The sequence below is a fragment of the Pinus tabuliformis genome, chromosome 7, assembly GCF_031772625.1.
Source record: "Pinus tabuliformis cultivar Carrire ecotype Pingquan chromosome 7, CPIR1, whole genome shotgun sequence".
In the NCBI taxonomy this organism is placed as follows: domain Eukaryota; kingdom Viridiplantae; phylum Streptophyta; class Pinopsida; order Pinales; family Pinaceae; genus Pinus; species Pinus tabuliformis.
In genome coordinates this window covers 1,392,564,438-1,392,585,856 of record NC_142293.1, presented here as the reverse complement: position 1 = coordinate 1,392,585,856, position 21,419 = coordinate 1,392,564,438, and the positions used below count along the sequence as shown (strand labels likewise).

General features: G+C 34.6%; 1 protein-coding gene across 1 annotated transcript; it reads left to right on the top strand.

The window, feature by feature from the left end:
* The first annotated feature begins 20,255 nt into the window (after positions 1-20,255).
* LOC149252858 (10-deacetyl baccatin III-10-O-acetyl transferase-like) lies at positions 20,256-20,621 on the top strand. The gene has a single exon (XM_089454292.1). It carries the CDS (start codon positions 20,256-20,258, stop codon positions 20,619-20,621), a length of 366 nt encoding a protein of 121 aa, XP_089310418.1.
* Positions 20,622-21,419: the final 798 nt, after the last annotated feature.

The following is a 21,419-nucleotide window of genomic DNA, read 5'->3' as shown; positions in this document are numbered from 1 at the left end:
GAAGAGTGACACTGCTTAGAGCACTTCTCTCGACCTTGCCTATATATCAGTATGTAATCATTATGGCTCCAGCAAGCACCCACAAGCAAATGGAACTGATAATTTGAAGTTTTCTCTGGTAAGGAGGAAAACAAGATAATAAAAAATTTAGCCTTGTTAAACGGGATTAAGTCACTCTTCCCTATGAAAAAGTAGGTATAGCAATTCGTTTGCCAGGACTAATGAGCATTCCTCTAGGGACAAAAATCATTTGGAGAATGATAAATGGGAATGGCCACTGGTGGTCAAAACTACTAACAATGAAATACTTAAACTATCATAGAAGAAAGCTGCTCACTGAAACTATTCCAGACAGGACATGCAACCAAATCTAGAAATTGGTAAAAGGGATAATCCCTCTCATTAGAGATGAAATATCCAAAAATCCAGGCAATGGAAAAACAATTTCTATCTGGGAGGATAGAAGAATAGGGAAAAATCTCTTAAATCAGCAACAAAACTTAATGGGACTTCAGAGATGGATGGAAGAGAAAAGTTTTAACACTCTTTATTCTATCTCGGATTGGGATCAGAATAACTAGGTAAGATGGAAAAAGCTAGCAAACACCACCAATACTAAAAAGTAAGTGGGAAATTTTAAAAGCCCATCTGGCAGGGGCTGCCCCCATCAACATAGAAAAGCAGGATGACTTTGTTTGGGATCCAAATGGAGGGGATTACACAATGAAATCGGGGTACAACCTCCTCCAAAAACTCCACAATCAAAATGACTGGAGCCTTTGGAAGGCAGCTTGGAATTCAGAGAGTTTGCCCAAAATTAAAGTCTTCACATAAACATTTCTCAAAGGTAAAATTCTTACCTCTGAAAATTAAAAAAAAAAAAAAGAGGAATACAAGGGCCCTCAAAATGCATCATGTGTCAAAATGAGGAAGAATCAATCCAACACCTCTTCATTAACTATATGGTGGTGAGTGAGTGTTGGAAAGAAGCAATAAGTCCTTTGCAAATAAACATAAATCCAACAACTCAGTTGACAACTCTCCATAAAAATTGGGATAAAAGCTACCCATATACAAAGAAAAAAAAGGCAACAATAAACAGGATATGGAAATGCCTCCCTTCAATCTTGCATTGGCAAATTTGGTTAGCCCGAAACAAATGCATTTTCAAATATCAAAAACCAAATCTAGGCAAGATCCTAGCAAAAACTTGGAGTCAAGTTGCAGAGATAATAAGTACAAATGGAATCTCAAAAATGGACCAAAATGACTTACAACAAGAAGAGAAAGACTGGTACAGCAAAGCAATGCTACAAAACAAAGCAAAAGTAGTAGTTACAACAAAAAATAAAGAACTTCACATAAACAAGAATTGGAAATTAAGACTAGATGATAAAGAATTTGCAGAATGGATAAAAGAGCAGGAGAGACACATTCTCTTTTTTGATGGAGCTGCAAAAAATAATCTAGGTAAAGCAAGGGCAGGAGGAGTCATCCTTGATCCAAATGGGAAAAAAATAATAACCTATGAATGGAGCCTTGAAAAAATGACAAACAATAGGGTTGAAGCATACAGCCTTCTCCTAGGCATAATGCTTTTAAACAAAAATGCAATCAAGTACCCTATAATAATAGGGGACTCGTCTATCATAATAGCAGCTTTGGATGCCAAAAGGGACTTCAAAAGCATAGCCATCAAAAAAATCTATCAAAGGATCAGAAAAAGCTTTGAAACCCTAGGAAAAATAGCCATAAAGCATGTCTTGAGAAATCAAAATAAGGACACTGATAGTCATGCCAACAAAGAAATTGACAGACCAATTGGGATTGTCACAGAGAATAATGAAGTTTATTAAGAAAGTATACCTTGATCCCACAACTAGTATGAGGATCAAGAAAGAGGATATACATCCGAAAAATCTCACAAGAAATTTTACAGGGGGGAAAATATGAAAGAAGTATCAAAATACCAACTCAAGTTGGAGATTACATGAAGAAAGCAAAGAATATAAGTCAGCAGAGTTTCTCAACCGTAATTAGCATTGCACAGAGCACTCGACTCTCAAAATCCCAATTTGCTACACTATATGATGAAACAAGATTCCAATTGTCCTCCTCTCCTGGGCGAGGTCAGCTTTAGTCATGTCACCCATGATCGCCTAGACAGTAACAATCAGATCTCCATGGTCGACTGCGCAAGCTTCCAGGCGACCCGAGACAGCAAGGCATTCAACAACAGCAAGTCTCCCCTCATCCGAGACCAATATATTAGGACAAGAAACCACAAGAAATTTGAAGATTTTCCGCAAAGAAAGTGTGAGGAGATAGATGCAGAATCCCCGCACAGGAACTATTGGATCCGAAGATCAATGGATAAGGAGTGCCAGCAGAGGTATCAGGAGAGGAAATCGATGGAGGCAGATCAAGGGTCATCGGGTGCTAACTTGCACGAGAATTAGTCAAAGCGAAAAGGCGGGAATTCGCATGAGCGGTTTATTGGGAGGTGATTAAGAGGTAAGTACCAGTTTCTGGAGGGAACCCCCCGATTGCACTCACCGTTGGACATGTAGCAAGCTGTTGGGGAGAGGATACTGCTTTATCAGGCGGGTATTCTTCGCACAGTTTGCCCACCCGATATCATTGCTCGCCATTGGATCTACTACATGGGGATCGACGGTAGTGGAGAGACGTGCAGTTTGAATTGATCGGCGTTAGGTGGTGTCCGTCAGATTTGACGGAGGAAACCTACAGTGGAGATTGAGTCTTTTAAAGGCCAGTTTTGATATTTGCACCAAGTTTGTGGAAAAGCAGAACTATAGTCCCGTGTGTTTGTTTTATTGCCCACCTTTTCCAAAGTTAAGTGTGGGTTCTTTGGTTAAGTCCGTTGTTTCAATGTTAAGTGCGGGTTATTGTATTTTTTGAAGTTTTTAAGAAACAAGGTTGTTATAGTAGCTGTGGGGACTACGCTCCTTGTTGTGCACTACTTTGATCCAACCTTCCTCGGATTGTACAAGGAACTAGCTTCCTTTCCCCCTTTCTTGTAATATATAAAAAGTAACTGACTGTGTTAAAAAAAAATAGTAGGGTGAAAACCGTGTTGAAGGTTGGTTGGCTAGTGACCAACATAGACGAAGTCGAAGTAGGCAAACTGAGAGGCCATATATAGGAGTATAGGTAATTGTCGGCGCCTGTGAGATTCCCCATACCAGAGCAAGCCAGGAAGAGATTGGGGGTGATGTGATTCTCTCTGTTGGGTATTTTTGGCAGGAGGAGAAGAGGCCAGCCCGTAGTCCCTAGCCAAGAAGAGGCCCATTGTCTGGATCCACCATTCAGGAAATTAAATCTTGTCAACAGAGGCTTTGCAGTTGCACCCGTAGTTAAGGCCAAGGAGCAGGACGATCCAATGTGTGAATCTTTTCTTTCTGTTGGTCCCCTGGGCTTGCATTCTTTCCACGCCTGCATCAGCTATTGCTTCCATGTTTTCAATCCGAGACATTCCATATCCAGACATATTGACTATGGAATGAATATTCGATGACGATCCCTCTGTAGGACCAGAGTTATGAATGGCCGTTGAGTAACGACAGAGGCCTAGGAATTTTTAAGCTTTGTTTCTGACTAGCTGCCCAGCCAGTGGGTAGCCCTTTACCGATTGCAGATTTTCGCAAACTATTTACATGGCTATTTGGTCCCACCTCTATGTCTCTGTTTAAAGAAAGGGACATTAACATTAATAATCAGAATTGTGTTCAGGAATTTTTTGCATAGGAAAATAATTACAGCAAGAAACTTATCATGAATATGGGCATTAATAATCAGAATTGTCATAGGAAAAATTTTACAGCCGAAAACTGATCATGAATATGGGCATTAATAATCGGAATTGTCCTTAGTAAATTTTTGTGTATTAAAAATTTTACAGCGAGAAACTTATTATATATATGGGTATTGTTTAGGGACACTACAATTTAATTTGGTAAAGTTTTTTTTGTTAGAATTTGGTAAAAAATTCAAAAATCTCATAACTAGAGTGTTTGATTTATTTTTATTTTTTTTATGGTGGAAATAAAGTGAGCATCATTAGCAACTCTTTAGGCACCCAAAATCCTGAGCCTTGACAGTTGTAACCGAGATTTTTAAACATTTCAGCAGTATTTTGTCCAAAGTCTTGCCAGAGTTTTCATTAATTTTGTGGCCTATTTAGACTAGGCATTATCCATTGAGGCCATAATTTTGCCTAGATGGAAAATTTCTTGTCGTAACTCAACCAGAAAATTTTCTAAAAATCTCACTGTTAGATTGTTTGAATCACTTTTTTGATGATGGAAATGGATTTGCCACCATTAAGAACCCCGAGGCACCCAAAACCCAAAACCCTAAAGCTTGACAGATCCAATCACAATTTCTAAAAGTTTCACACATATTTTGTCAAAATCTTGCCGGAATTTCCATTATTTTTCAAACAAAACTGTGGCCTTTGTTGGACTACTCTTTTACTTGTTTTTGCCATGGCTAAAACTACTATTATTTATAAATATTACCTTCAAGTTTGTTTGATGATTAAAATTAATATTACTATTAATATAGTGCAAACATTTAGTATTTAAAAAAATATATTAATAACATAAATAATGTATTTCAGTGTTTATATTAAGTAACATGATTTTATCAACCCCGATGCTAAGAAGAAAATGAACATTGCAAAGATAAAAACTAATTCCCATGAGCTTCTTAGTGAAACCGAACATTGATCTATTCCAAAACACCTTGGGACTGCAATACAAAGAGAGTGGAAGATGAAAAATGCTTTCTCTTGGATTGTGAGGCCCTTACTCACATCCATTCTCATTTTCAAAACATTTGTCACACTACCAACATTCTTGACTTGTTAAGTCTTCTCTTTTATCATAAAAATAAAATATTAAAGAACCTCAGTTATTGGCTTACTTTCTTAAGGTTTGATAGACTGTATTTTTCTTAATGGATGTTAATAATCATCATCATCATTATACATTCACATCCATTTTCATTTTCAAAACATTTGTCACACTACCAACATTCTTGACTTGTTAAGTCAACAAAACTATAGTGATCTCAAGACACTTCCCTCCTTTCTTTTTTATCATAGAAATAAAATATTAAAGAGCCACAGTTATTGGCTTGCTTTCTTAAGGTTCGATAGACCGTATTTTTCTTAGTAGATGTTAATCATCATCATCATACAATTTTATATAATATATAAAGTAATTAAAGTAAAAAATCATATATTTTCACTTTCAAATATAAGTATGATATATAATTTGTTTAATTTTAAAAAATATTTCAATAAAAATCTTTAATAAAAATTTTGAATATCCATTTAATTAATATATCTGATATGAAATTTATATATATTTATAATGAGTAAGAATATATATATATATATATATATATATATAATCAGTGTGATGTATACAAGGAGAAAAAGTGAGAACATAATAAATATCAGTTTTTTTTACTAATAATAGAGATGTGTCATTCATTCACTTTTTAAGATGAAATTGATATTTAATATTAAGAAAAATGAGTAATAATAGGAGTGACATATATATATTTAAGAATTTAATGTGTAAATAAGAAAAATATTTCAATCTTTATCTTAAATAAAATATTTTAACCCCTCTCTATATATAATACAATAATTTACTTCAGATAAAATAAATTTATATCAACATGAAATATATAAAGAGACCAAATAGTGAAAATGATTTTTTTTTTAATTTCTTCCTTATAAGAGGGAGATTCGTCATTCGTTAAATTCTATATTATATAAAATTTATGTGTAACTTTTGCATTCAACACTCATATGATTATCAAAGAAAAGAATAAATTTGTTTGTAGAAACAAATTGTAGAATGTAAAGTAGACTTCACTTCTATTTTCTAGATAATTGTTTCTATTTAATAAAAATTTGTGAGTAAATTATTATGTTAATTGCATTTTATAGTTATTTATATTATTAAAAAGTATTTTATTCATATAATTCTACCTTCAACACCAAAATAATTTTGAATTCTGGCTCATTTACCAAATAATTTTGAATCTCGAAACTATCTTATTTACTCACTACAGTACCTTAAAACTCTAATATTTATCAAAAAATTGACTTGTAAAACTAAAATGATAACTCTATAAATAATATCACAACTTTCTAAAAAATAATTCCACTTAATTACACCAATTAAGTAAAAAATAAAACCCACCAATTATAAAAAAGATCAAATTCAAAGCATCTCCCAGATATAAGGAGGGGAAATCACAAGTCCTATCCAAAAATCATGAGATCAACACTAATCCTAACACAACACAAAACATTTACATCAACAACTAAAACAGACACACAGATGTTCCCAATGAAGCATCTGCAACTATTTGCCAACCTGTGACTATGGAGCATTTGGACCATAAACCACTCATCTGCAACTATTTGCCAACCTGTGACTATGGAGCATTTGGACCATAAACCACTGAGTGAGCTCTGTTAAAACGAGGTCCCCCACCCGGTACTCTTGCATATGTTGGTGTGTTTGTTATCATGTAGGTGTAGTTTAGGGGCCCTCCTCAAAGGGAAAAGAAAAAATTAACACTTTACTTTTTGAGATTTATTTACGTTTTTATTTTTATAATTTATTTAATTTAATTTATAATTTATAAAAAGATAAAAATTTTAAGGATAATTTATAATTTAGTATGGAGGAGATAGGAGAGATTGAGCGTAAACATTTAAATATTAGTTTTTTATAATTTAGTATAGAGGAGATAGGAGGCATTGAGTCTAAATATTAGTTCTTTATAGTTTAGTATAGAGGAGATAGGAGGGATTGAGATAGATGGGTTTATTTGATTTGGCCAGCTTTTGTCTTTTTTATTTTGTTTGCAGTGTTCTCTATTGGCATGTTAAATCTGTTTATGGAACTTTAAAATGTGGTTTGGTTTGGTTTGGTTTACTGTGCGATCTTTTCAAATTCTTCAGTGAATTAGGGCTAAACACCATAAGTAAGAATATTATAATTCTTATTTTCACTGGTTAATCAGCGGAATGATTTAGAGATGGTACGAAAGAAGTGGTACAGTTTGCGAAAGCGATAGCAATGTTTGTGCCCTGCATTGACCAGACAATTAAAAAGGCTCAGTTGGGGAATTTCAGGTATTTTCGATTGCAGTTGAGATTATTTTCGGTTGTTTCAAATTAGACGCTCTTGAAATTTCTTAGATTATCCCTTCTTACTTTCCTAGGTGGTGTGAATATGTGGTTAAACTAATTTTAATTTTAGTTTTAATATATTTCTTTTGAATTATTTGACATTATTCCTCATGAAATCGATGCTTTCTAATTTTCTGTTAAGATTCGTTTAAATTAATTGAAATTTTGATAGACTTATGATATTAATGGTATCTGTAAAATGTTAGAAGAGAATTCAGTCTTCATGGCCTCTGTGTGGCAGATTTATGGTGATATATTTGATGAAATTATTCTGCAGAATATGTTAAGACATTTGTCGCATAATTTTGTGCAAGGATTCAATTCTGGATAAAAGTTTTTCCTATTTATCTATATAATTATAATCAACGCTCCATAAAACATTAAAAAAATTAAATTTATAAAATTTATAAAAATATCAAAGAAAATTTCCCCATATATATGTAATCAAATATATTATCAAATTTTTATAAAACTAAAAATAAGGATACATATATTATTGAATTTTCATAAAACTAAAAATAAGGATATAGAGGTGTGAAATTTATATAAAGATAAATATTAATATAGATCCATCTTAAGTTCGGATCTACTAGCACCCACAACAATCAAATTTCTTTAGGTGCAAATTTCAATCACAAAGAGATTTGCAATTGAGAAATTTGATCCCTCTCTGAGGGGTAGTATATCCATATCTTAAGATAAATTTATCTTGTTTACGAGAGATTTTTTAGCGTAAATCACAAGATCTATCATTTGTCGACGCGTTTTGAACCAACTAGTGTGGTTCATCGTTGGTTCGAAACGCGTCGAAAAATGATATATCTTGTGATTTACGCTGAAAAATCTCTCGTAAACGTGATATGGATCACAGAAGCCTCAATTCAATAATAAATTTATCTTGATATAAGATAAAAATTAAAGTATCAAATTTTCATCATTTATAATTTAATCTAAAAAAATTAATGATATTATGAAAATATTAAGATAATGAACATTGATTGCATATTTTTGCGGTCAGATTTTGAAGAATGGTTATTCAGAAATAAATCCATGCTATCCATTTTATTTTTATTGTGGATGCTTTTATTCAATGGCATATCCCCTCATCCGAACATATGTGCCTAAAGAAGAATGTCATAGATCTAAGGGTTATATAGAAGTAACGTGAGAGAGAAGGGTTATATAGAAGTAACGTGAGAGAGAAGGGTTATATAGAAGTAAGGGTGAGAGAGAAGAGAACCAATGGATGGTTGGATAATGGATGCAGAGAATATAGAAAATCTTAAGAAAATCCGCTAGAGAAAAAATGTAGACGAAAGAGACAAAGAAAAAAAGGAAAAACCCTAAAAATAAAGGTAATTCAATATGGGATAATATAATTCCAAGAAGCACTTTGAAATAATAAAAGTTTTATTTTGATTGAGGGTTTCGGATAGATTGTGTTATGTAATATAAATGGTTAATATGTGGATAATATCAATTCAAAAATAATATAAGGTAACCTTAACCCATAAAATAAATTTATGGATAAATTAATTAATTAATAGTAATTTTTTTAGAATATAGAGAGAATTCCATAAGAAAAATAGAGATATAATAGAGATGAATAAAATATTGTAGTAAGCAAAGGAGATAGGTAAGGAAAGATACAAATGCGATATAATGCAGAGACGGGAGAATTAATAAAAAAGTGATGCCTTACTTAAGGAAATACTAAGATAAAGAAATAAAAATAAACTAGATAAAGGACCAATGACAAGGGTAAAAGGGAAGGTGGGGCCATCAACGGAAGAGAAACAAGGGAAAGGAAAACGGGGCTGAGGGGAAAAAGGGAAGGTGGGGCCAACAATAGAAGAGAAACAAGGGAAAGGAAAGGGGGGCATAGGGGGGAGGCAAGGGAGGACAAAGGGAGGAAAATTAAGCGGAATATCATATAGTATGGGTAGTCTAATAAGGAGAGCGAATTTGTGTAGAATTCGAGGAAAATTAAGCGGAATATCATATAGTATGGGTAGTGTAATAAGGAGAGCGAATTTGTGTAGAATTCAAGTCCAGTATCCCTATTGAGATTGTTTCGATGCTTTATAATTTCCAAGCCCTCTCTAAATATTCTCTTAAATTAATAGTTTTCTTTTTCGATGATTTGAATGTCTTCTAAACAAATATGACGTGTGGAATGTTTGGAGTACTGTGCAAGTGTTGAAGTGTGTATAAGTTCATTTAAAAAACAATGAAATTTCATCTTATATTTAATATAAATATATTTACAAAATAATTTATCTTTTTCCATGTATTTTTAATATTAATATAAAAAATAGTATCATTTAATAGAATTAAATTTCTTTATGTAATTTAAACATTAATATGAATTCTTGTGGTTATCTTGGCTTTGCAACTCGCTCTACGTGAATGCACATCTATGGTTTATGCTTGAATCCTCCACAGTTTTAACATATTCACCCTTGGTCATCTAATACGGCCCTAAAAAATCCACATTTTGATTCGTGATCAATTACCACCCAGGGAGGAGGGGTCCCTGACACCTCCAACCCCTCTTCTAACCAACCCCATAATTCGTCCTCGATCCCTCTCAAGCCCAAATCAAGTGACACCATGGATATCGACAGGCCTCACACCTCCCTCCCAGAATTGTTGGGAGCACAAAATCACTCTACCCCAAACACCTACATTCCCAAATCCTTAGAGATCCCCACGCTGAGTATCTACAAATTCATTGGCATCTAGCTGACTGATAAATCCCTTCTAGAGTGAATTGGGCTCGGGCGGAAACTGAAATCCCACTACAATGTTTAACTCAGCTATAAAGGGTTGTTCATTGTGATATTTTATTAGCTTTGATATCTCTGTGTCGTAATGGAAGGAGGCCCTTACTTCTTCAACTTCATTAGCCTCTACATGCGTTAATGTGTAGAAATTTCTACCCTGACAAATATGAATTCCCATGGCAACCAATTTATATATTTTGTACTCTCTCCCACAAGAGTACTAGGACCCTGAAACCCTAGTTGAAATTGGCAGCAAGCTAGGAAAATATGTTCATCTCTAGGAGCAAACCAAGCAAGGAATGCACGCCTCCTACACTAAGATCTATCTCTATATGAGCATATGAGACACTCTTCCATAAGTCGTAGGCCTAGAATCTGAGGACATTGATTGGATCCAAATGCTTTACTATGAACATGCCCCCTTCATGTGTCACAACTGCAATGAACATTTTCATTGCCAACTCACTTCCCCCAAGTGATCTGAGAAGGGCGAAGCAACCAAGGCCGACGATATGTTGACAAAATCCCCTCCAAATAGTAGTTTACCAAGAATCCAATGGATCCAAGGCACCCAAAAAGCATGCCACTCGCAACAGCTTTGAAGTGCCTACATCTCTTCAGAAAAGTCTAAAAGAGCAAGCCTCAATCTCTATTCCAAGATCCCAAGAAACTCATGTCCTAGCCATGGATAGGCTGGGAAAGTCAATCCTTGGCAAGTTCCAACATCATCCACCATAGTAGCTCCTGGTACCCCAGCCATGCAAGGCACGGAGACCCCCTCAGCACACACTGAGGATGTCGATATGACAAAAGACGAAGATCTCATAGGCTTAGAGGGATTGTATGTACTAGCCATGGAGGATGCATGAGGGAGGAACAACCTCAAGGATATCCCCCAAAGGGGCAGCTATAGGAATGACAAGAGGGTTGAGTATGAATACCTCATGTATAGTGATCCTTTGATCAATTAAGGGATAGTTAGGAGCCAGATATGATGAATCGTTAGGCCAGAGATTTGGTTTAGAGAATCATTGATAAGAGGGCAGATGTTGAAGTCCCAAAGAGCATTCCATCTTGGTGGAGAAAGAGGGTTGGTAGAGGGCATATCATTGAGCCTATGTTCAATCATTCTAGAGGAAGATAGAAGATTGATAGTGGCAGTATTGATTGTAGGAGATGTAAGCATTCTGAATTTGCACAAGTTGTGGTGATCAGCAGAAGAGGACGAAAAGTACTTCCGAGATGTGTCGAAGCTACGCGGATTTAAACAGTTGTAGAAGCGCTACATTAGGGAGTAGGTCAAGTGTATCTTGTTCAGGGAAATATTGGTGATCATAGTTATTGACACCAAGCCCTATTCATTCGAGTATCATAGATGTATGTAAGGCTCGTGATCCCTAGTATGGGGTCCCTAAGTTTTTTGTATTAAGATTTGTAATATAGCAAGTTGTGGGTTAGAAATTGTCTTTTGTACTAGCTAATTCACTGTTGTATGTTCTTTGTAGTGAAAAGTTCTTATCTTGTGGCATTTGAATGTGTTTTTGATCGTGATCTTAGACTCAAACCTAATTCTTAGTGTCGTAGAAAAATCAACACTATGGTGCCTAGATTTCGTTGTAAAAGATTGGAATTATGGCATACAAATTGGAGTTGCATCCATCTTCATGTATACAACTACTCTTCCATATTTTTATCTTAAATAAGGTAATCAATGACAATATCCCAATTCATATTACTTTGGTAGATATTAATGAAGAAGAGAAAATCATATTAGAAGCAAAAACAATCTTTGAATAAAGGATGAAGAAACTACAAAATCGAATAATTATTGAATTCCTCATCAAGTGGAAGAACCTATTAGTAGATGAGGTGGCATGGTAATATGAGTTCTTCATGCATAAGCATCCACAGTTAATCAAGTTATGAAGGCAACACACTTTTTTGAAGAGGAGAGCATCTTAAGCCATAGATATTGAATTATTATATTTGTATTATTATATTAATACTGTCCTTATTGGTTTCTAGACCCTTTTATTTTAATTGTACCCATTGTCACCTAAGGTCTTAAACCACCCATAGGTGCAGACATGAAAATATCATCACTACAGGAGGTTTAATGCTTTAGTAGCATCCATGAATGAAGTTATGTTAAACCTTGAGAATAAATCTCCAATTTAATAGGATCTCCCAAGAACCTTTGATTTCATACTAGCATTAGTGGCTTTAATGGATTCCACTCAACCATTAAGGAAAGAACAAGAAATGAGAGTTATGGGAAAGGATAATTTACATTGACACACTAGGGGAGAACTCACTATCAAATAAATTACACCCGCAAGTCTCCTAAATCAAATGATCATATATTTCAGCACCAAGATGGAAATAATTCATTAGGAATGATCGGTTACAAATTAATGGAGTTGGATCTATTACAGTTAGACAAAGGAATGATTAGATATCACATAATGGAACTTATTTGAGCATGGCATCAAAGATTCAAACCATACAATTCAAGGTTTTCATTGTGATTATAAAAAACATCCTTTCCTCCTATTAAAGATGTCATCCCTTAGTTTTAAACCCAATGAACCGATTTCTTACATGAAGTGATGGTTCATGGGTATGTGAACCATGGTAAATGAAACCTAGAAAAACATCACAAGAATTGACATGGAACATAGTAGAAGCACATGGATGTAGATTCGAATATAAAGAAATACTCAAATAAGGAGTGTTTGCTTCAGCTTGTTGTATTTGGAGCAGAGAGGGATGTTGGTAAATAATATGGTAGATGTTTCTTGCGGCTCACGAGTTCTCCCATAAAGAGGGAGTAGACTATGAGGAGACTTTTTCTCCTGTGGCCAAATATTCCTTTGTGAAGAATTTCTTTCAATAGCTTTTGAGATAAGGTGGAACATCCACCAAATGGATGTGAAGATCACCTTCATTAATATCATCATTGAGGAAGAAGTATATATCGAGCAACCATATGGGTTTGAAGTCCATGATAGAGAGACTTATGTATGTAGCTTTAATAAATCGCTATATGGACTCAAACAGGTACCCAAGGCATGGTATTCCAGGAGCGATAGAAATATGAAAAACATAGGCTTCACCAAGAGTGAGGTGGATCCCAACCTATACTTCGTGTTGATTAGGTCTAAGCCCCACATTTTAGTGTTGCATGTGGATGATCTAATTCGAATAGGCGTAGAGAGATTGATTGCGTGTTGTATTTCAGAGACAGCATTAGAATTTGAGATGAGGGATATCAAGTCGATGCATCACTTTTCTCGGAATTTCCAGCAAATAAGTGAGATCCTCCTTAGGTAGGGGAAGTACAAACTAAAGAATCATCTCCAGTGTTAAATTTGCACCCATCTTTGCTCCTATTGCCTTCACACTGGTAGCTTAAAAGTAGAGTTCATTTCTTTTGTCTTCAGCCAAAAATCCCTCATTTCATAGATTTTTGGTGCTTCGTGTGTTCTCTGCATACTAAGCATATGAGCCTATCATTTTGTGTCTATTTTGCACACTTTGATCGTTCTCCCTCTCTACGAAACTACCAAAAGACTCTCTCCCTTTGCACCTCTGACATTTTTGGTTCACAAACTCCTTTCTTTCTTTGCCACATTCCACAAGGAAATGGGACAATATGGGAGATCATCCTCCACTCAGGCTGCCCAGTCTGACTTCAATGTTGTCAGCACAAGGCATTTTATGGTTAGGTGCGTAGTCATGAAAATTAATAGATGTTGGTATGGTCCTACCCATGGCATGCCATAGGAGAACCAACCAGCGCGCAAGAGGCCCTCAACAGGAATGCAACAGTGTATGACATGCCTTCCCTCTAAGAGCTTTGGATATGTATGCTCCTCTCTTCAGCCGGTCATCACTTTATTTCCACGTATATTCCGTATACATCCATAGTTCACATAGTCATGCTAAAATACACGGGTTGTCATGAAAAAGTGTTGTTACACTCATAACTAAGACTTCGTCATCACCTCGAAGCTCATATTTTTATAGTTATTCTGAAAGATTCTAGTTTCCTTATGCTCCATAAACCTAATAAATAAGAAATCATTTTGATAACCTCAATAATAGAAACCTTATTACCCTCTCCATGTATATGTTTTAGTTCCAAAAAACCCAAATCAACAAACACTGTAACTTCTACACCATGATATCTTAACATTTTCCAAGTTGTGTTAACATTCTTCCTATGATTCACAAAATGATGAAAATACTTAGTGTTTTCATCTTCTTTACGAATCCACCAGGCTCTATTTTAAGTATACGATTATTTTCGTTATTATTCAAAAACTTGATCATCGAAACCAACTACAAATTGACTAAAGGAAGCTTCCAAATTATTTGTTAATTCTTGCTCATACCCAATTTTATTTTGATGTGTCTAAATCAAAAAGCATTATTTTGTCCTTTCTATATTGTTGGTGGAATGAATAAATACTAACTTACAGGTCCAATTATCTTTTATGATTATTTTCGTTTTTTTGGCTTTCCCGCGATGGGTCACTTTCTTGCAAATTTTAATTGCAAGAAGTTTCTAGTAGGCCAATTATATTTTATGATATCTATATAGTCATTTAGTAGTCAGATTGAATTTAAATGGTTTCCCACTATGTGCTCCAATCTTCTAGAGCACTGGCTGGTGAACAAATTAACCATGCCACAGAAGTCCACACCCACACCAACCCGCAACCCTTAATTAAAAAAACAATAACTTCATTCCTAAAAATTATATTCTACTTTTTTGGCTATTTTGAGTTCACTCAACCTTAGACCTCTCCAGGCAAAGAATGCCTTCATTGCCTTTGCATTTAATAGACCAAAATCTTTTTTTTTTCTTAAAAAAAGATAATAAATCATGATAGTTAATTTGGGTCTCGAGTAGATTTTAAATGCGTCTACTACAAAGTTTAGATTACCTACCATTCTAACATTGTTTGCATAGCACATTTAGTAATAAATGTTTGCTGCTAGGTAAAACTTATTTAATTAAAATAACATGATGTATAAAATTTTACCATTTTATTGTGCAACATTAAACACTTAAACTATGCCAACTAAAAAATTTAATAAATATATAACTAAGCTAACTAAAAGAGTTTAATAAATATTTAATTATTGGTCTTAAAAAAATATTCAAAATGACTTGCAAATATTACTACTATTATAAAAACGTGATTTCAATCAGAATCGTGCTCAAATAGTCATGCCAGTTAAAGTAGCTCAAACAGTCATGCGAGTTAAAGTAGTTGAAAATTTAAATCATTGAAATTGTTGAATTCATTTCTTTCTATATGTAATTAACGACGCTCCATGACTTCTATAAGCAAGCGTACTCTTTATAATTAAAAAGTTAGACAATCATGATATATTTACTTATACAACAAGTTTTATGGTTATTTCTCTTCTATAAAGATTTATAGATATTATTAAAAAAAATATTGAATCAATAATAAAAATTTTATTAATTAATTTTATAAAAATATAAGTAAAAAAAAAGAGTTTCAAAAAAGTTGCATGAAAAAAAGAAAAAGCAAAAAAGAGTTTAAAAAAAGTTACATGAAAGACTTTCTGTTTTTAAAAAAATTACATGAACGACTTTCCGTTTTTAAAAAAGTTGTATGAACGATTTAATGGATCAAAATTAAAAGAAACTTAAAAGCTCCATTACCCTTTAAAGGAGCAAAATTAAAAGAAAAGCTTTGGATCCTTCATTACATTGCGGTTTGAATGCTTTTCATACCGATATAAATAATGGCCGCACCTTTTACCATTGTTCTCGATGTAGTAAATGTTTGAGCCCTTGTGTTTTGGAAGATTTATGGCCCTGTGTTTGTTTCAAGCATGTTTGAGCCCTTGTGTTTTGAGAAATTCTTGCTCACCTGTTGTTTTTGTTTTCTCTCGTTTATTGCTCTGCCATTCTGGCTTTATTGTTTTCGTTTTTCCTAGGTTTATTGCTGCAGTTATCGTGTATATATTTTTATTTGATTTGGCCGGTTTTTGTCCTTTTTTTTTCTATCTTGTATGCAGTGTTCTCTATTGGCATGTTAAATCTGTTTATGGAACTTTAAAATGTAGTTTGGTTTGGTTTACTGTGCGATTTTTTCAAATTCTTCAGTGAATTAGGGCTAAACACCACAAGTAAGAATATTATAATTCTTATTTTCATTGGTTAATCAGCGGAATGATTTAGAGATGGTACGAAAGAAGTGGTACAGTTTGCGAAAGCGATAGCAATGTTTGTGCCCTGCATTGACCAGACAATTAAAAAAACTCAGTTGGGGAGTTTCAGGTATTTTCGATTGCAGTTGTTTCAAGTTAGATGCTCTTGAAATTTCTTAGATTATCCGTTCTTAATTTCCTAAGCGGTGTGAATATGTGGTTAAACTAATTTTAATTTTAGTTTTAATATATTTCTTGAATTATTTGACATTATTCCTCATGAAATCGATGCTTTCTAATTTTCTGTTAAGATTCGTTTAAATTAATTGAAATTTTGATAGACTTATGATATTATTGGCCATGGTATCTGTAAAATGTTAGAAGAGAATTCAGTTTTCATGGCCTTTGTGTAGCAGATTTATGGTGATATATTTGATGAAATTATTCTGCAGAATATGTTAAGACGTTTGTCGCATAATTTTGTGCAAGGATTCAATTCTGGATAAAGGATTTTTGTCTCTGCTTTCTGTGGCTTTCTCCTCTGCTTCCTGCACGATGGATGCCTCGACTTATGCTGTTGGCTCCACATAAACTAAGTAGAAGCTCCGGATAGATCCCATTAAATTAAATTAATTTTAATAATTTAAATGACATCAGAGAATTTTTGACAGAGTACTCGTTATTAGGCATTTGCAGTAGATTTATGTGAATGTATTGATGAAATTATTCTACACAATACTTGTTTCAATGATCTGTGTCTAGGGATTCAATTCTGTATAAAGAATTGTTGCTTCTGCGTCTGCTGCTTACTCTGGTGCCTCCTCTACGACCAATTCTCAACTGTAGCTGCGGCTGCCTATGCCTATCCAGCTCTATCTGCGTTCATGTATTCCACCGACCATAACTGACTGCTGGCAACGATTATGATAGCAGACGGCATAGTGAACTGCTTTTAATATTGAATTTATAGGTTAAGGAGAATGAGATATGATGAACGTTGAGCAGAGAAGTGAATGAGAGATGATGAAATTAATACCTCAATTAGAAGGATTGTGTTCTTAATTTAGAGAATATATATGTGAGAGAATTATGTTCTTAATTTAGAGAATATATATGTGAGAGAATTAATATTTTGTAGTGTAATGTACGAAAATAATCACCAAAAGTTTGCGAATAGAAAATTCGATTGCTCTGCTTCAACTACTTACAAGTATCAGACCTTTCTCCACCGCGAAGCATCCATTTAAGTTGAGGAATTTAATGTTTATGAGACTTGAAAGTGTCCAATGCCTGGGAGTTTCATTCTTGCTAATGTTTATGGCAAGGCAATATTTTGTGAAATGTCAATAGTTTGGAACCAAGGGTAAACACATTCAACCATCCGATGCTTTCTTCAATGTGAGATCTCTTAAAACACCCACCGATTCTTTCGAAAACTAAAGCTAGCTATTGGACAACCGTCCATTGTCAAAGTTGTGTGATGTTTTCACTGGAATTAGGGATCAAACACAACACTCTAGCTAAGAATTGCAATGTCTTAGTTTTCATTAAATAAATTTCTCACCAGCAATATCGCGGTGATGCAGTACAGGTGTTGTGGGAGGGAGATTCGGAGATGGTGCACAGGTGGTAGGGTTTGCGAATTAAAATTTCAGGTATTTTCGATTACCATAAAACGCTATGGGAAAAGATTAATTATGGTTCTGGGGGGAAATTAATTAAATTGCTATCATGGGGAAGAAATTAATTAAACTTCTATCATGGTTTTGGGGCAAAATATCAATTAAACTGGCGATCACTGATAATTGAGATGGGATGAGACTGCATTGGTTTTTGGGCGTTGATCTTTGATAAAATTGGGAGTTCTTAAATTTTTTAATGCATTGGTTTTCAATTTTTCGAGGTTGTGTGACTATTCAATTAAATTAATTCTAAATCTTAATGTATTAATGAAATTATTTGATTACTCGTTTTTCTTATTTTTCAAAGTTAATTTAATTGTTGGAGTGCTATTTTTAAGTATTTAGATTTTAAAATACCTGTACAAATCGTATCACATGGCATGGTTTGAAAGCGTAATCATTTTTAATTTGATGTCCATTGTAACAAATTTATATTGATATGTATTACAGAATACATTTTTTAATTTAAAACCTTTGTATTGTGTTTATACACACGGATTCAACAATTCCAAATAAGGCATTGTTGCCTCTGCTTTCTCGCATTTTGCCCGTGCTTATTCTACAGCTGATGCAGCCTTCTGTACTTCCCATTGTAGCCATATCTGCTTCACTTTCCATGACTCTTTTCATGAAATTAAGTGACATGGTCAAATGCTTTCGCTATTATTGAAGTTCATATGATATCGAAAATGACATGGTCAAATGATTTTACTCTTGAAGTTAAATATGATAGCGAAAATGAGATATATGATTAGACTGTGGGTTGTTGTTTTCTCAGCTTTTGTGAATATGTGGCTAAATTAATATTAATTTTAATATGTTTCTTGAATTATTTGACATTAGTACTGATGAAATTGCTTGACAGAGTGCCTTTTGATGTTCTGGATTTTTTTTAAAGATTCGATTAAATTAATTTTAATTTTGATAGACTTATAAAATTATTTGCCATGGTACCTGTAAAATGTTCGAAGAGAATTCCTTTTTCGTGGCCTTCGTAGCATATTTATGTTGAAATATTTGATGAAATCATTCTGCAGGGTATGTTAAGACGTTTGTAGCATATTTTTTTGCAAGGATTCAATTCCAGATAAATAATTCTTGTCTCTACCTTCTGTGGCTTTCTCCTCTGCTTTTGCAACGACCGGTGCCTCTACTTATGCTGTTGGCTCCCGATAAACTAAGCTCCAACTGCCTGTGCTCCTAAAAAAACTAAGTCCGTAGTTTTTGTGAAGATTAGATTAAATTAATTTAAGTTTTCATATACTTATGAAATTATTTGGCATGGTATTTGTGAAAATGTTTGACAGAGTACTCATTTTTTAGGCATTTGCAGTAGATTTATGTCAATGTGTTGATAAAATTATTCTAAACAATACATTTTACAATGATCTTTGTCTAGGGATTCAATTCCGTATAAAGAATTGTTGCCTTTAATATTGAATTTATAGGTTAAGGAGAATGAGATATGATGAACTTGTAGTGGATTTATGTCAATGTGTTGATAAAATTATTCTAAACAGTACATTTTACAGTGATCTTTGTCTAGGGATTCAATTCCGTATAAAGAATTGTTGCTTTTAATATTGAATTTATAGGTTAAAGAGAATGAGATATGATGAACTTGCAGTAGATTTATGTCAATGTGTTGATAAAATTATTCTAAACAGTACATTTTACAGTGATCTTTGTCTAGGGATTCAATTCCGTATAAAGAATTGTTGCCTTTAATATTGAATTTATAGGTTAAGGAGAATGAGATATGATAAACTTGCAGTAGATTTATGTCAATGTGTTGATAAAATTATTCTAAACAGTACATTTTACAGTGATCTGGCGACTCTCATGGCGCCACTTGGCACACATCCAATGGCAGAGATCTGGTGACACTTGGCACCCATCCAATGGCCGAGATCTGGCCCTCTCATTGCGCCACTTGTCACCATCCAATGGCCAAGATCTGACCCCTCTGGTTGCATCACTTGTCACCCATCCAATGGCCAAGATCTGGCCACTCCAATGGCGCCACTTGTCACCCATCCAGTGGCCAAAACTTGACCCCTCTGGTTGCGCCACTTGTCTCCCATCCATTGGCCAAGATCTGGCCGCTCTGGGGGCGCCTGCCATAAATCGATATGGCAATGTCCAATGTTGATACAGCCATATTCTCAGTAATCTCCACAGATGGGGCAACGTGGTATGCACATTTACCACTAGTCGGCCTGGCGATGGTTTAAACATTGCCCGAGAGTTCAATGCCAAAGCGGCACACCATGGTTGCTTGTTTCCACTTTAAAATCGATTTTGGGGTCGTCCTATCTGTGCGGGGAAGGCTCTGGGCTAAGATGCCCAATGGTCAACCCTAATTGTTCAATGCAGCAGCAGATGGCCAATGTGAAAACCAAAGACCTAATACTGGCTTCGTTTTTCTTCAGCTCGGATGTTTTACAGAGTATAAAGCAACCCATCGCAGAAGAGTTGAAGGAGCATTGTACCACGTTCGAAGTGTTAGCAGCGTTGGCCTGGCGAGTAAGAACAAGGGCTCTAGGGGGTTCCTCTTCATCAAGCTGTCAGGCTTCTCTTGTAGAGGGATACTACGGAAATGGTTTCTACCTAGCATGTGCATGCAGTAATACAGCCGGAGAGATTGTGAATGGGTCCCTTTCACATGCTGTAAAGATGATAAAGAAGGCAGAGTTATTTATAAATGAGAAGTAACTGAGATCGAGCACATTGTTCCTGGAAATGAAACGGCCATGCCCAGACATGACAGATGTGCATATGTGTGAACCCGTGATTGTATTCCCTATTAGTTTGCTCAGGACTTTGGGATTCCCCTTTGCATTCCTGCGTCACCCAGAAAGGAAGAGTGGAGTGAAGATGGTGTCGTGAGTTCCATGCGCAGCAGTCAAAATAGTCTGTTGTGAATTTCGGGAATATCTTCAAATTGGATAGTTACCGCCAGGTGAATTGTTTTATTTTTCTTTGATTTTCAAATTTTTAGATATTTCCAGAATCTGCAATCAACATAAGTGTTTGACATAAGTTTTTTAATAGTATTATTCACAATATTTTAGTGGGAAATGTAGGAGTTGTGGGAAATGCAGTAGTTGATGTGTTATTAGTATATGGCAAAAGAAAATATTTTGATACTTAATTGTTAAAAGTGTTCAAGTTGTATTTTTTTATATTTTGATAGTTTTTGGATAAATTACAAAAAAAATAGATATGAATTTTTCTGTGTTAGATTTGTGAACTTTGTACAAATCAAGTTATAAGGGTTTTCCAGGGTGTTAAACTCATTTGTGCATGACCAGAAAGCTCTACTCTAAGGCTTAATTTGGTATGTAACATCTTTATTTGAATTAATACTGAAGCATGTTGGGTCACCTGTCTAAAGACAGTTTGCTCCAAGATCACCTCAAGTCGGGATCGTAAAGCGAGTTGAAGACCGTAGGGGTCGTGTGTGTCCTCGTATTTCCCGTGCCCGTGGTGGATGGTGTGAGGAATTTCAGT

What these genes read in the sequence shown, in the direction of transcription:
- LOC149252858 (XM_089454292.1), top strand. Translation starts at nt 20,256, where the DNA reads ATGGTCAACCCTAATTGTTCAATGCAGCAGCAGATGGCCAATGTGAAA.